Here is a 15,205-nt window from a genome sequence, read left to right on the forward strand (position 1 = left end):
AGCCCCAGTCCTCTCCAAGATCTCCGGCAATCCCTTGCCCCACAGGGTGGGCAACGGCAGCTGGGGGTCGCCTCACCCTCTGGGATTCTCTCCAGCTGGGGGTCGCCTCGCCCTCTGGGATTCTCTCCGGGACTTTCCCGGAGATGTGAATGCTGGGCATGGCCCCTCTGCTAATGGCAGACAGAGAGTTCTGTCTGCTGCCCGGGCGGAACTCCAGAGCTTCCCCCCCGGGCCGCGGAGCCGGCCTCTGGAGCTTCACCCAGCCCCAGTCCTCTCTGAGATCTCCGGCAATCCCTTGCCCCAGGGGGCGGGCAACGGCAGCTGGGGGTCACCGTGCCCTCTGGGATTCTCTCCGGGACTTTCCCGGAGTTGTGAATGCTGGGAGTGGCCCCTCCGCTAATGGCAGACAGAGGGTTCTGTCTGCTGCCCAGGCGGAACTCTGGAGCTTCCCTCCCGGGGCGCAGAGCCGGCCTCTGGAGCTTCACCCAGCCCCAGTCCTCTCCGAGATCTCCGGCAATCCCTTGCCCCGCCGTGCAGGCAGTGGCAGCCGGGGGGCCACCACGCCCTCTGTGATTCTCTCTGGGACCCTCTGGGCACCGTGGACACCAGGCGGGATCTCCCCGCCAATGGTGGGGCGAGACTCTCCCCGCGGGCTCAAGTGTGTAACTCTAGAGTTTCCCTCTGCATTTAAGAGTAATTGCAGGGGGTTTAGGTAGGGTTCTGGTCACCTGTTTCCACCGTCGCTCCTCTGGTGTGTGCTCGCTCCTGCCCTAGGTGTGTGTTGATCCTCTGGGGGCGTCCGTTGGAAGAAAGCCGCTTGCAGGTACTAGGCTGTTCGGTCGGGGTTGGAGAGTTTTCACCTATCTTCACCTCCTCCCAGAGGGAAGTCCATCCGCCTTCCGATGTATAGTCACGTGGGTCTCTCAGACGTCCTGAGATGCTATCTGGATATCCTTTGGTAAGCGATGAGTGTCCAAATAATTGTAGACTTGAAGGGGGAGAGACAAAGAGGACTACTCACGGTGCCATCTTGGATCTTCTTCCCAATCCTCCTCTTTTTGCTGAGGAAGACTGGCCCTGAGCTAACATCCACACCCATCTTCCTCTATTTTATATGTGGGACACCTACCACAGCATGGCTTGCCAATCGGTGCCATGTCTGCACCCAGGATCCGAACCCGTGAGCCCTGGCCGCTGAAGTGGAACCTGTGCACTTAACTGCTGCGGCACTGGGCCGGCCCTTGATTAAACTTTTAATTTTGAGAGAATTATGAATTCACGTATAAGAAATAAAACAAAGAAAAAAAAATAAAAACCTAATACAGAAGGATCCCTTGTACCCTTTGCCCAGTTTTCCCGCAGTGGTAACATCTTGTAAAACTATAGTACAATATCACAACCAGGATATTGACATTGATATAGTCAAAATAGAGAACATTTCCATCATGCCAAGGATCCCTGTTGTAGCCTTTTATAGCCACATCCACTTCCCTTTCTCCCCTCCAGTCCTTAATTATCCCGGCAAACAGTAATCTCTACTCCATTTCTATAATTTTGAAATTTCAAGAATGTTATATAAATGGAATCCTACAGTATGTAAACTTTTCAGATTGGCTTTTTAAACTCAGCATAATTTTCTAGAGATTCATTTAGATTACCACATGTATGAATAGTTCATTTCTTTTTAGTAGTCCACAGTGTGTGGATGTTTTACCACAATATGTTTAACTTTTCATCCATTGAGAGACATCTGGGTTGTTTCCACTTTTTGGCTATTATGAATAAAGATGCTATAAACATTCATGCACAGAGATTTTTCTGAGAAAATAAGTCTTTGTTTCTCTGGGATAAATGCCCAGGAGTACAATTGCTGAGTCATATGGTAGTTGCCTGTTTAGTTTTTTTTTTTTTTAAAGATTTTACTTTTCCTTTTTCTCCCCAAAGTCCCCTGATACACAGTTGTATATTTTCTTTTTTGGTTGTGGATCCTTCTAGTTGTGGCATGTGGGATGCCGCCTCAGCATAGCTTGATGAGTGGTGCCATGTCTGTGCCCGGGATCACCGGTGAAGCCCTGGGTTGCCGAAGCGGAGCTCGAGAACTTAACCACTCGGCCACGGGGCCAGTCCCTGCCTGTTTAGTTTTTAAAGAAACTACCAAACTGTTTTTTAGAGTGGCTATGCCATTTTACATTCTCACCAGCAATGTATCAATGATCCAGTTTCTCTATATCCTCATCAACATTTGGTGTTGTCACTATTTTTAATTTTAGCCATTCTGAAAGGTGTGTGTGTAATGATATCTTGTTTTAACTTGTATTTCCCTAATAGCCATAGATGTTGAACTTTTTTTCATGTGCTTATTTGCTATCTGTATATCCTGTCTGTTAAAATGTCTGTTCATGTCTTTTGCCTGTTTTCTAATTGGATTATTATTATTATCTTTAAAAACTTTTTTTCTGCTCTTTCTCCCCAAATCCCCCCAGTACACAGTTGCATATTTTAGTTGTGGGTCCTTCCAGTTGTGGCATGTGGGACAGCGCCTGAGCATGGCCCAATGAGCGGTGCCATGTCTACGCCCATGGTCGGAAGCGGTGAAACCCTGGGCCGCCTGAAGCAGAGCACGCGAACTCAACCATTTGGTCACGGGGCCAGCCCCTTGATTATTTCTTTTATTTTTTTTTACTTTTTTTAGCTTTTTTTTTTTTCTGATGAAGATTAGCCCTGAGCTAATTGCTGCCAATCCTCCTCTTTTTGCTGAGGAAGACTGGCCCTGGGCTAACATCCATGCCCATCTTCTTCTGCTTTATGTATGGGACGCCTACCACAGCACGGCATGGCAAGCGGTGCCATATCCGCACCCAGGATATGAACCAACGAACCACCAGCCGCTGGAGAAGCAGAACGTGTGAACTTAACCGCTTCGCCACCAGGCCAGCCCCACCTGGATTATTTTTTTATTGTTAAGTTTTAAGAGTTCTTTAGATACTAACGCTTTGTCAGATATGTGGTTTGCAAATATTTTCTCCCGTCTATAGTTGTCTTTTCATCCTCTTAACAGAATATTTTGCACAAACACTTTTAGTTTTGATTAAGTCCAGCTTATTAATTTTTCTTTTATAGATTGTGCTTTGGGTGTTTGAACCATTGGGTGTAAGCACTCTTTACCTAGCCCAAGATCCCAAAGATTTTTTCCTAAAAGTTTTACTTTATTTATTGTTTTATGTTTTACATTTAAGTATGTGACACCATTTTGAGTTAATTTTTGTGTAATGTATGAGAATTAGGTCAGCGTTGTTTTTTTTTCTTTTGCCTATGGATGTCCAGTTGTACCAGTACCATTTGTTGAAAAGACTTATCTTTCTGGGGCCAGCCCTGTGGCCAAGTGGTTAGGTTCATGCGTTCCACTTTGGCAGCCCAGGGTTTTGCTGGTTCAGATCCTAGGCATGGACAGGGCACTGCTTGTCGGGCCACGCTGAGGCAGCGTCCCACATGCCACAACTAGAAGGATCTACAACTATGTACTGGGGGGATTTGGGGAGAAAAAGCAGAAAAAAAGGAAAAAAGATGGGCAACGATTGTTCGCTCAGGTGCCAATGTTTAAAAAAAAAAGACATCTTTCTTCCACTAAATTGTGTTTGCACTTTCATTAAAAATCAGTTTGGCATATTTGTGTGGGTCTATTTCTGGGTTCTCTGTTTTTTTTTTCCATTTATCTATATGTCTATCGCTCTACTAATACTGCACAGTCTTGATTAGGATAGCCATATACTAAATCTTGAAATTGAGTAGACTGATCCCTCCCACTTTATTTTTAAAATTTTTTTCCAGCTGTTCTAATTTCTTTGTATTTCCATATAAATTTTAGGATAATTTAGAAAATTGAGAAAAATCTTGCCGATATTTTGATAGGAATTATGTTAAACCTGTAGGTCACTTAAGGCAGAATTGACCCTATGTTGAGTCTTCCAATCTATGGATATGGTATGTATCTCCATTTATTTAGAACTTTAATTTCTTTCATCAGCGTTGTGTAGTTTTCAGCATTAAGCCCTGTCTGTGTTTTCTTGTATTTATACCTAAGTGCTTCTCTCTTTTTTTGACCTTGTAAAATGGTGTTGTGAATAGTATTGTAATTTTAATTTTGTTGTCTACATGTTCATTGCTAGTTTATAGAAATACAGTTGGTTTTTGTATGTTAAATTTGTATTATTGAGTCTTTCCTGGACTCCCTTATTAGTTCTAGGATGTTTTTTTTTTATAGATTGCTTGGGATTTCCTACATAGACAATCATCTTTTGCAAATGGGGGCAGTTTTATTTCTCCATTCCTGATCTGTTTGCCTTTTATTTCCTTATTTCACTGGCTGGAACTGCCAGTACTATGTTGAATAAGAGGGGTGAGAGTGGAATTTGCCTTGTTCCCAGTCTTACAGGGAAGTATTCACTATTTCACTATTAAATATAATGTTAAATGTAGGGTTTTTTGTAGATACTCTTTTTTTTTTTTTAAAGATTGGCACCTGAGGGACCAGCCCTGTGGCCTCGTGGTTAAGTTCAAGGACTCTGCTTTGGTGGCCCAGGGTTTTTCCCGATCGGATCCTGGGCACGGACATGGTACCGCTCGTCAGGCCATGCTGAGGTGGCATCCCACATGCCACAACTAGAAGGACCCACAACTAAAAATATACAACTATGTACTGGGGGGCTTTGGGGAGAAGAAGGAAAAATAAAATCTTTACAGATTGGCACCTGAGCTAACAACTGTTGCTAGTCTTGTTTTTTTTTTTCTCCTCTCTGCTGCTTCTCCCCAAATCCCCCTAGTACACAGCTGTATATTTTTAGTTGTGGGTCCTTCCAGCTGTGGCACATGAGACGCTGCCTCAGCGTGGCCTGACGAGCGGTGCCATGTCCGTGTCCAGGATCCAAACGGGCGAAACCCTGGGTCGCCGAAGCAGAGCACGCAAAATTAACCACTCGGCACGGGGCTGGCCCCTGTAGATCCTCTTTATCAAGATGAGGAAGTTACCGTCTAGTCTTTTCTGACAGTTTTATCATGAATGGATATTGACTTTTGTCAGATACTTTTTCTTCATTGATTGACATGATCATATGAATTTTCTTCTTTAACTTGTTAATATGGTAGATTACATCAATTGATTTTTTAATATTGAACTAAGCTTGTATTGCTGCAATAAACCCCCCAACTTGGTCATGGTATATAATACATTTTATATATTGCTGAATTCTATTTACTTATATTTTGTTAAGGATTTTTGCATCTATAGTCCTGAGAGATATTAGTCTGTCTGTTTTTTTGTTTTCCTGTACTGTCTTTGGTTTTGATATCAGGATAATACTAGCTTCATAAAATAAATTGGGAAGTGTTCCCTTCTCTTCTGTTTTCAGAGGGGGATTGTGTAGAATTGATATTAGGGGCCAGCCTGGTGGCGCAGCAGTTAAGTGTGCACGTTCTGCTTTGGTGGCCCAGGGTTCGCCGGTTTGGATCCCAAGTGTGGACATGGCACTGCTTGGCAAAAGCCATGCTGTGGTAGGCGTCCCACATAGAGGAAGACGGGCACAGATGTTAGCTCAGGGCCAGTCTTCCTCAGCAAAAAGAGGAGGATTGGCAGCAGTTAGCTCAGGGCTAATCTTCCTCAAAAAAAAAAAATTTATTAATTCTTCTTTAAGCATTTGGTGGAATTTTACAGTGAAACTAGCTATGCTTGGAGATTTTTGGGGGGGAGTTTTAAAATTATGCATTCTATTTTCTTAATATTCCCAGGGCTATTCAGATTACTTATTTCATATTGGGCAGACTCTGGTAGTTTGTGTTTTTGTTTTTTTATCTAGGTTGTCTGATTTGTGTGTGTAGAGTGTTTGTAGTATTTCCTTATTATCCTTTTGATGTCTGCAGGGTCTGTGGTAATATCTTCTGTTTTATTCCTGGTGTTAGTAATTTATGACTTCTTTCTTTTTTTTCTTTGTCAGCCTCACTAGAGGCTTATCAACTTTATTGATCTTTTCAAAAAAAAACAGCTCTTTGTTGGGGCTGGCCCCATGGCTGAGTGGTTACGTTCGCGTGCTCAGTTTGAATTCTGGGTGCGGACATGGCACTGCTCTTCAAGCCACGCTGAGGCAGCATCCCACATGCCACAACTAGAAGAAGGACCCACAACGAAGAATATACAACTATGTACTGGGGGGCTTTGGGGAGAAAAAGGAAAAAATGAAAAAAATCTTAAAAAAAAAAAAATAAAAACATACAACTATGTACCGGGGGTCTTTGGGGAGAAAAAGAAAAAATAAAGTCTCTTAAAAAACCCAGAAAACAAAAAACAGCTTTTTGTTTCATTGATTTTCTCTATTGTTTTCCTGTTTGCAATTTCATTGGTTTTTGCTTGGTAATTTTATTATTTCGTTCCTTTTGCTTGCTTTGGGTTTAGTTTTTTCTTTTTTAAAGATTTTATTTTTCCTTTTTCTCCCCAAAGTCCCCCAGTACATAGTTGTGTATTTCTAGTTGTGGGTCCTTCTAGTTGTGGCATGTGGGATGCTGCCACCTCAGCATGGCCTGATGAGCAGTGCCATGTCCACGCCCAGGATCCGAACTCGTGAAACCCTGGGCCACCGAAGTGGAGCACACGAACTTAACCACTTGGCCACGGGGCTGGCCCCCTTTGGGTTTAGTTTTCATTCTTATTTTCTTTTTATGTTTTAGGTTTTTGGGGTGAGAGCTTAGATTATTGATGAGGCCTTTCCTCTTTTCTAATGTATGCAGTTAGTGCTATAAAGTTTCTTCTCAGCACTGCTTTAGCTGTGTCTCACAAACTTCAACATATTATATTTTCATTTTCAGTCAGTTCAGAGTGTTTTCTAACTTCATTTTTGACCCATGGATTATTTAGAAGAATGTGGTTTAGTTTCCAAGTGTTGGAGATTATTGATTTTTAATTTGATTTTAATGTGATCAGAGGACATACTCTGTATGATTTAAATTCTTTTAAATTTCTTGAGGTTTGTTTTGTGTCCCTGAATATGGTCTGTCTTGGTCTGTTTTCCATGAGCACTTGAGAAGAATGTGTATTCTTTGTCATTTGGTAGAGTGTTCTGTAAATACTGATTAGATCCTGTTGGTTGATGGTGGTGTTGAGTTCTTCTCCATCATTACTGATTTTGTTTACTTCCACCAATTGTTGTTAGAGGGATTTGAAATCTCCACATAGAATTGTGGGTTTGTCTGTCTGTCCTTTCAGTTCTATCAGTTGTGCTTCACATAGTTTGCAGCTTTTCTGCTTCATGCATATGCATTAGGATTGTTGTATCTTCTTGGTGGATTGGCCCTTTTATCATTATATAATGTCTTTCATATTATCATTATAGTATATCCCATATTTTTGCTTACTGTGTTTTTTCTTCTGTCCTGATGTTTCAGACTTCCTTCTTTTATTGTTTTCTTTCTGTTTAGAGAACTTCTTTTACCCATTCTTTTGGGATAGGTCTGCTGGTGACAAATTCTTAGTTTTTGATTTTTTTTAAAGATTTTATTTTTCCTTTTTCTCTCCTAAGCCCCCTGGTACATAGTTGTGTATTTTTAGTTGTGGGTCCTTCTGGTTGTGGTATGTGGGACGCTGCCTCAGCATGGCCTGATAAGCGGTGCCATGTCTACACCCAGGATTCGAATCAGCGAAACCCTGGGTGACCAAAGCAGAGTGTGTGAGCTTAACCACTCAGCCATGGGGCCAGCCCCCAAATTCTGTTAGTTTTCCTTCATCTGAGAATACCTGATTTCCTCTTTATTCCTGAAAAATATTTTCACTGGACCTAGGATTCTGGGTTGACAGTTCTTTTCTTTCAGCACCTGAAACATACAGTGCCACTTCCTTCTACCATCCCTGGTTTCTGCTCTCATTCTTTTCTTTTCTTTTATTTATTTATTTTTTTGAGGAAGATTAGCCCTGAGCTAACTACTGCCTGTCCTCGTCTTTTTGCTGAGGAAGACTGGCCCTGACCTAACATCTGTGCCCATCTTCTTCTACTTTATATGTGGGACACCTACCACAGCATGGCTTTTGCCAAGCGGTGCCATGTCCGCACCCAGGATCCGAACCAGTGAACCCCGGGCCGCCGAGAAGAGGAACATGCGAACTTAACCGCTGTGCCACTGGGCCAGCCCCTCTGCTGTCATTCTAATTGTTTTTTTCCTTTAGGTAAAATGATATTTTTATCTGGTTGCTCTTAAGATTTTTTTCTTTGCCTTTAGTTTTCAGAAGTTCATTTTGATGTGCCTTGGCATGAATTTATTTGGGTTTATTCTGTTTAATGTTCATTCAGCTTCTTGAATCTATATGTTTATGTTTTTCCAAATTTGTCAAGTTTTCAGCAGTTTTTTCTTTGAGTACCTTTTCAGTCACTCCCTTTTTTCTCTTCTCCTTCTGGGACTCTGAGGACACAAATATTAGATTTTTTGTTACAGTCCAAGAGGTCCATGAAGTTCTGTTCAGTTCATTTCAGTCTGTTTTCTTCTGTTGTTCAGATTGGGTATTTCCATTGTTCTATATTCTAGTTCACTGGTTTTCTTTCTCTGCTCCATCTGTTTTGCTGTTGAACAAGCCATCCACTGGGCTTTTTATTTCAGTTGTATTTTTCAATTCTAAAATTTCCATTTGATTGTTTCTTATGTCTTCTAAGATATATAAGAGACTTACTGTACCTAACAATGAGAAGATTCTGTTAATATGTCAATCCCATGCTCAATCTTCTGTGGCTCTCTGGGTCACTGTGAGTTAGCTCAAGTGTCCTCTAGGCACCTGGGCTTCCATGCTGTTTCTCGGACACAGCAGGTTCACATGTGCCTGGATCATTTGGGGAAGTTATATATAAAAAAGCCACTGATACTCTTGAAATTGTCTTTTTTTTTAAGATTTTACTTTTCCTTTTTCTCCCAAATTCCCCCAGTACATAGTTGTGTATTTTTAGTTGTGGGTCCTTCTAGTTGTGGCATGTGGGACGCTGCCCCAGCATGGCTTGATGAGTGGTGCCACGTCCGCGCCCAGGATTCGAACCAACGAAACACTGGGCTGCCGCAGCGGAGCGCGTGAACTTAACCACTCGGCCACAGGGCTGGCCCCTGAAATTGTCTTAAATTTATTATTTTTAGAAAAATTGACATCTTTCCGATTGAGAACTTTTCCCAACCAGAATTATGACTCTCTTTTTATTCACCTCTTCTTTTATGTCCTTTGGAGGTGTTTTGGAGTTTTATTTATGCAAGCCTATTGCTTGATGCACATATATTTTATTGCTGTTTTGAATAGGATTCTTTTACATTATTTTTCAACTCATTATTCCTAGTATGTAAGAAAATTATTGGACTTATATATTTTCTAAGTGTTTCTCCTTGGAACTGTTAAACCTGAATTCTCTTTCCAGCTCTTTGGCTGATGCCCCTGTGTGTTCTGATTCCTCTTGGCTCTCTACTTGCTGTAGATTCTACATGGGACTGTCTTTCTCTCAGATCTTTTCTGAGATTACCCCTGTCTGCCCTCAGGCTCTTGTCTCTTAGGCCCTAGAGCCCTGAGGCTGGGATGGGAGCCTCTCCTTGGCTCTTCCCTAGTTCTGCATAGGACCTCTATCAAGGCACTTAGAGCTTTGAATGCAATTTCCTGTTCACCTTTTCTTAACCAAGCTTCATGATCACTTAGGGCTTGGAATGGAGTTGGTGCTTAGTGGATAATTTTGTTTTTTAAAGATTTTATTTTTTTCCTTTTTCTCCCCAAAGCCCCCCGGTACATAGTTGTATATTCTTCGTTGTGGGTCCTTCTAGTTGTGGCATGTGGGATGCTGCCTCAGCGTGGTTTGATGAGCAGTGTCATGGCCGCGCCCAGGACTCGAACCAACGAAACACTGGGCCGCCTGCAGCGAAGCAGGCGAACTTAACCACTCGGCCACAGGGCCAGCCCCTAGTGGATATTTTTTGATGGAATAAGTGAATGATTAAAGTATTTGTCTCCTCCTTTCTAGAGTTTCCAACTAGCTTTATTCGGAATGCTCTTGTATTTTGGAGATTTACTCAACTTACTTTTGAACTCTTCTGTTGATTTTTTTCTAGTCATTGTGTGTGTGTTTTGTGATATTTTTACCTAGCAGCTTCCACCAATATTGCATGTTCCAAATACTTACCGATGTGATGGTGAATTCTTTGATTGCTCTAATGCATAATGACCACTTCCACACTCACTTTGTAGTCTTCTGTAACCTCCTGAGTCTCTTGACTTTGATGTTGCTTTTGCTGACTTGATGATTCTCTCCTTCCTCTCAGATTCAGGCTTCCTCAGGGGATACCAAGTACACTGGTCCCTTGGACTGTGCAAAGAAGGTGTACCAGGAGTCTGGGATTCGAGGCATCTATAAGGGGACTGTGCTCACCCTCATGCGAGGTAATATTTGAGATCACCTCCACCTGAGGTCAGCTTGGTTGGGGGTGGTGCTCACCTGAGGTGGATCTGCTACAGAGGATCTTACCTGGATTGCCAGATTAGCCTTGGCACCATATGTGCACAGCTCTGACAAGGCGGGCAGTGTGTGTCCTGGTTTTAAGTAGTCTCATTTCTAGCTAGCATGCACACAAATGAGGGGAACCTTCCATCCTTCTGGAAGGCTTGCATTCAGGGGTGGAAATCATGACAGTGGCACTTGGAGTAGAGTGGCAAGTAGATAGAAATCATCGCTGAAGGGATGAGTGGGAAGAAAGAATGAGTTAGGAATAGTGGGGTTCTCCCTGGTTTTGAGAGGCATGTCCCACTGGGGTGGCAGTAGGAGAGGCAGAGACAGCCCCACTCTTGCCCTGAAATTGCAGCTTGAAGGAAGGCCAGATGCTAGCCATGGTTCTGTTTGGAGTGGGCAAGTCAGTAGGGACCTCAGAGGGGACTTTGAAGATGAATCATGTCATCTGCTCACTTACACCAATGCTGGACTCAGAGTAGCATCTGATTGCTGCAAAGTGATTATTGCAAATAGGAAGTGCTGCTGAGGAACTTCTTAGGAAACCTTCAAGGGTCCAGTGCCAAGCTTGGCTCTTCTAAGTTCAAGAAATCTGTGAATGGGGACAGCCTGGTAGCATAGTGGTTAAGTTCATGCACTCCACTTTGGTGGCCTGGGGTTCAAGGGTTCGGATCCTCTATGCAAACCTACATACTGCTCATCAAGCCATGCTGTGGTGGCGTCTCACATACAAAATAGAGGAAGATTGGCACAGATGTTACCTCAGGGACGATCTTCCTCAAGCAAAAAGGGGAGGATTGGCAATGGATGTTAGCTCAGGGCCAATCTTCCTCATAAAAAAAAACAAAAACAAAGAAATCTGTGAGGATTTTAGATGATTTAATTCACTTCTTTCTTGCCACTAACAGATGTTCCAGCCAGTGGGATGTATTTCATGACATATGAGTGGCTGAAAAATATCTTCACTCCAGAGGGAAAGAGGTGAGGAGAACAGAAGAATTTAGAAGCTACTTTGGGGGCCTGGCCCTATGGCTGAGTGGTTAAGTTTGCATGCTCCACTTCGGCAGCCTGGGGTTTCACCGGTTCTGATCCTGGGCACGGACATGGCACCCATGCTGAGGCAGTGTTGCACGTTGCACAACCAGAAGGACTTACAACTAGAATATACAACTTTGTACTTGGGGCCTTTGAGGAGAAGAAAAAGAAAAAAAAAGAAGATTAGCAACAGATGTTAGGTCAGGTGCCAATCTTTAAAAAAAAAGAAGCCACTTTGCCCTGTCATGGGTAGGTTGCCCTTTCCTGTGAGTGAGTCTGAAGGCAGAACTGGGACTTGCTTCTGTCTCCATGTCTGCTGTCCTTTCATTGCTGCTGAGGCTCAGCTAATACCTCTTACTCTGTGCCTCACCCAATGGAGCAGGTATTTGAAATAAGCGCATGAAACTTCCTCCAAGGAGTGGCAGCTGCCATGTCTCAGGAGCCCTGGCCTTGGACCTGCTCCTCCCTCCAGCCAGTTTGTTTCTCTCTCTAACTTCCCTGTCTGCCATAAGAGGGGTGGTCTGATCGTCACTCTCACAGCCTTTGTCTTACTAGAGCTGTGGTTGGTATTCGGCAGTGTCAATGAGCTTAGCGTGCCTCGGATCCTGGTGGCTGGGGGCATCGCAGGGATCTTCAACTGGGCTGTGGCAATCCCCCCAGATGTGCTCAAGTCTCGCTTCCAGACTGGTGAGTAGAGCATAGTGAGGTAGATGGGGGTGGAGTGGGTTCCAGAACTGGCTGCCCCTGGGGAGCAGAGCTCTTAAGGCCCTAGGGATACTCACTCTCCACTGCAGCACCTGAATCTCCCTGACCAACGTCTCCCTTGCAGTCCTTTCTATTCTAGGAACCCTAGATTCATTTTCGTGTTGCCCAAAAGAAAATAAATGAGATAAGTCAAATCTGTTGTTGTTCCCCATCATGAGCAGAAGGATGGTTTCCTTCTTCATTCCTCTTCTCCACTCCCTCAGCACCAGTAATCCAGGCATTTGTGTCTGTTTGTCCCAAGGTGAACTGTGTTGTCTGTGGACTGGTCTCAGATGCCCTGCAAGGTGTCTTTTCCCTGGTGCTGTGACCCTGTAGGAAGACTTGACTACAAGACTTTCCCCGTGGGGCTGGCCCAGTGGTGCAGCAGTTAAGTGCACACGTTCTGCTTCGGCGGCCTGGGGTTCGCCAGTTCAGATCCCGGGTGCGGACATGGCACCGCTTAGCATGCCATGCTGTGGTAGGGGTCCCACATATAAAGTAGAGGAAGATGGGCATGGATGTTAGCTCAGGGCCAGTCTTCCTCAGTGAAAAGAGGAGGATTGGCAGCAGTTAGTTCAGGGCTAATCTTTCTCAAAAAAAAAAAAAGACTGTCCCCATGTGGGTCACCATGGTCAGGTCAGGAAACTTCCTGAAGATTTAACCGTTGAGTTCTGCCCACAGCACCTCCTGGGAAATATCCTAACGGTTTCAAAGATGTGCTGAGGGAGCTGATCCGGGACGAAGGAGTCACATCCTTGTACAAGGGTTTCAATGCAGTGATGATCCGAGCCTTCCCAGCCAACGCGGTGAGTGGCTGGCAGGGGCTGTGCTTTCCCTTTGGGGCTCAGAGCAGGGTGCAGGTGGGCTGACTTTTGCTTGCTCCTGGGATTGGATTGGGGATTCACTTTTCCCAAAACCCCACCCTCATCCAGAGCCTCCTTATTTGCTCCCCTTCCTCAAGCTGTCAGGAGGATTTGCCTTTGGGATTCTCTGAGTTGAAGGGCTTTGATTTTCTGACCTGGCCATCAGAAGTGGGCAGTTGTGGAACATGCATTTTCTTCCCCTTTTGGGAATGAGAAAGCACAGCTTGATTCCCTGACCTGGGGTGGGAGTGAGGTTAGGGAGGGGTTCTGGTCCTGACAGGGCCTGCCAAGCATGGTGCTGGGGTCTCTGTGAATTATCACAACTCCTGCTGGCTTTTCTCTTCCTTTCAATCCCTTCTCAGGCTTGTTTCCTTGGCTTTGAAGTTGCCATGAAGTTCCTTAATTGGGCCACCCCTAACTTGTGAGGCTGAAGGCTGCTCAAGGTTTCTGAATGCTGGAAGCTGTCACCGAGGAGGAGCACTGGGCAGAACTAGGCCATCCTGAAGGGGGAGGGGAGGGGGATTGTGGGATCAGAGCTCTGTGTGTGGACTTGTTGAGACCGTTGCCTTAATGACGTCTTCTACCTGGTAGAGCTTGGTGTGCAATTTTGAAACTTGAATTCAGTCTTGTCAATTTAAGGGATCTCAAGAGGATTTGGAGATGGAGTAAGTAGCTTCTAGACCAGGTACAATCTGTGGCCAGAGTGCTGTCTACTGATTGACTACTGGACCTACTACACGCAAAGTACTCCTCATCGAAGAAGGACTCTCAGCCTCTCACTGGAGGCGCTATGCATGTTTTCAGCCAGCTGACCGGGAGCTGGGGTCTTCTTCAATCCCTAGCCAGGAAGACCCACCAGATTTCCAGGGTACTATCTAATCTGGGCCTGCACATGAGGACGTGGACTTGAGGCCCACATCTGTCTATCCAAGTGGACTAAGCAAATGTGCCTGGGGCAGATACCCTGTTATAGTCGGGTTGATTTTTCTTTATGCATGCAAGTAATCAAAATTGAAACTAGAGTAGCTTAATTTCACAGGAGTAGATGGAGAACTTTCCCTCCTACGTAGCGAGGAGAGTTTTGAATCGACTGTGCCAGCCTGTTGGGATAAGTCAGAAAGCCCAGGGTGTAGGAAGGCTCTTTTTGCACACTCTTTATTCTCATGAGAGTCCCCTATTTTGATAGGAAACAATAAATATTGTCTCTCATTTTTTCATTGTGTGAAATTTTTGTCTTTTGATTCTGAGTTATTTCAGCAGGCAGCCTGTGGACTTGGTGGAGGCTGTCAGCACTCCAGTATCTTTCCCTTGTTGCTTCAGGCAGGGGCTCCAGCAGGAGAAAGAGGAGGAAGTTTTGGTCAATGCAGCCCTTCCCTCACTGCCCCAGCTGCTTGAAGGAGGATGGGGTGGGCCGGGGTGACTCGATTGATAACTGTTCCTGCAGCCCTCAGTGCAAGCCTGGCATGTAGGCTGCCCCAAGGCCCAGCCTGCAGCCAGTCCCTTCGTTCTTTCACCTCTGCCCTCAGCCACATGGGTGTCTGAGCTAACACATGGACAGTTAATTGTTCCAAAAGGCCAAAAGCAATCCTGAGTTTTCATATGGGCTTTGGGGTCACTGTGTGATCTGATGTCACCAGCCTAGCTTTACTAATCAGGCTGATGATGATGCCCAGGTGCAGCCAGAGGAAGTGAGAGAGTTGGAGTGGAGAGTCACAAGCTAGTTTGTCCTTGTCTGGTGGAGGGCGAGGCTACCAAAGCTGGGCTTCTCTGGCATTGTCCCATCTGGCAGTCGCAGTACAGTCCCCCTGGCACTTCCTGCCTCTCTGCAGCTGCACAGAGACCCTTGGACTTTGGCTTGAGAACCATCATCCTGTGTAAATGGGTGAGAGGGGGAGGGACCCATCTGGGAGTGGGTGTGGCCAAACTGCCAGGAAGCTGAAGATTTAGGGGTTTGAGGAAGGAGGCTTTATTCATGGGAAGATATTTCTGGATGACCAGATAAGAATTATGGTCACGTAAAAAAAATAACATTTTTTAGAGATGAGAATTGTGTGCTCTCTTAATTCA

At 44.6% G+C, this 15,205-nt stretch overlaps 1 protein-coding gene across 2 annotated transcripts in view; it reads left to right on the forward strand.

The window, feature by feature from the left end:
- The window catches only part of SLC25A20 (solute carrier family 25 member 20), a 35,865-nt gene extending 21,510 nt beyond the window's left edge, over positions 1–14,355 (forward strand). Inside the window, exons 5-9 of one of the 2 annotated variants that reach the window (XM_046679788.1) lie at positions 10,315–10,432; positions 11,405–11,477; positions 12,109–12,218; positions 12,957–13,081; positions 13,501–14,355. In XM_046679788.1, the coding sequence (XP_046535744.1) occupies positions 10,315–10,432; positions 11,405–11,477; positions 12,109–12,218; positions 12,957–13,081; positions 13,501–13,563 (489 nt within the window). In that variant the 3' untranslated portion in view covers positions 13,564–14,355. Of the gene's footprint in view, positions 1–10,314; positions 10,433–11,404; positions 11,478–12,108; positions 12,219–12,537; positions 12,722–12,956; positions 13,082–13,500 lie in introns of those variants that run through there. The other variant, XM_046679797.1, reaches the window with a different exon arrangement.
- Positions 14,356–15,205: the final 850 nt, after the last annotated feature.

This window comes from Equus quagga, chromosome 1 (genome assembly GCF_021613505.1).
Source record: "Equus quagga isolate Etosha38 chromosome 1, UCLA_HA_Equagga_1.0, whole genome shotgun sequence".
Taxonomy (NCBI): domain Eukaryota; kingdom Metazoa; phylum Chordata; class Mammalia; order Perissodactyla; family Equidae; genus Equus; species Equus quagga.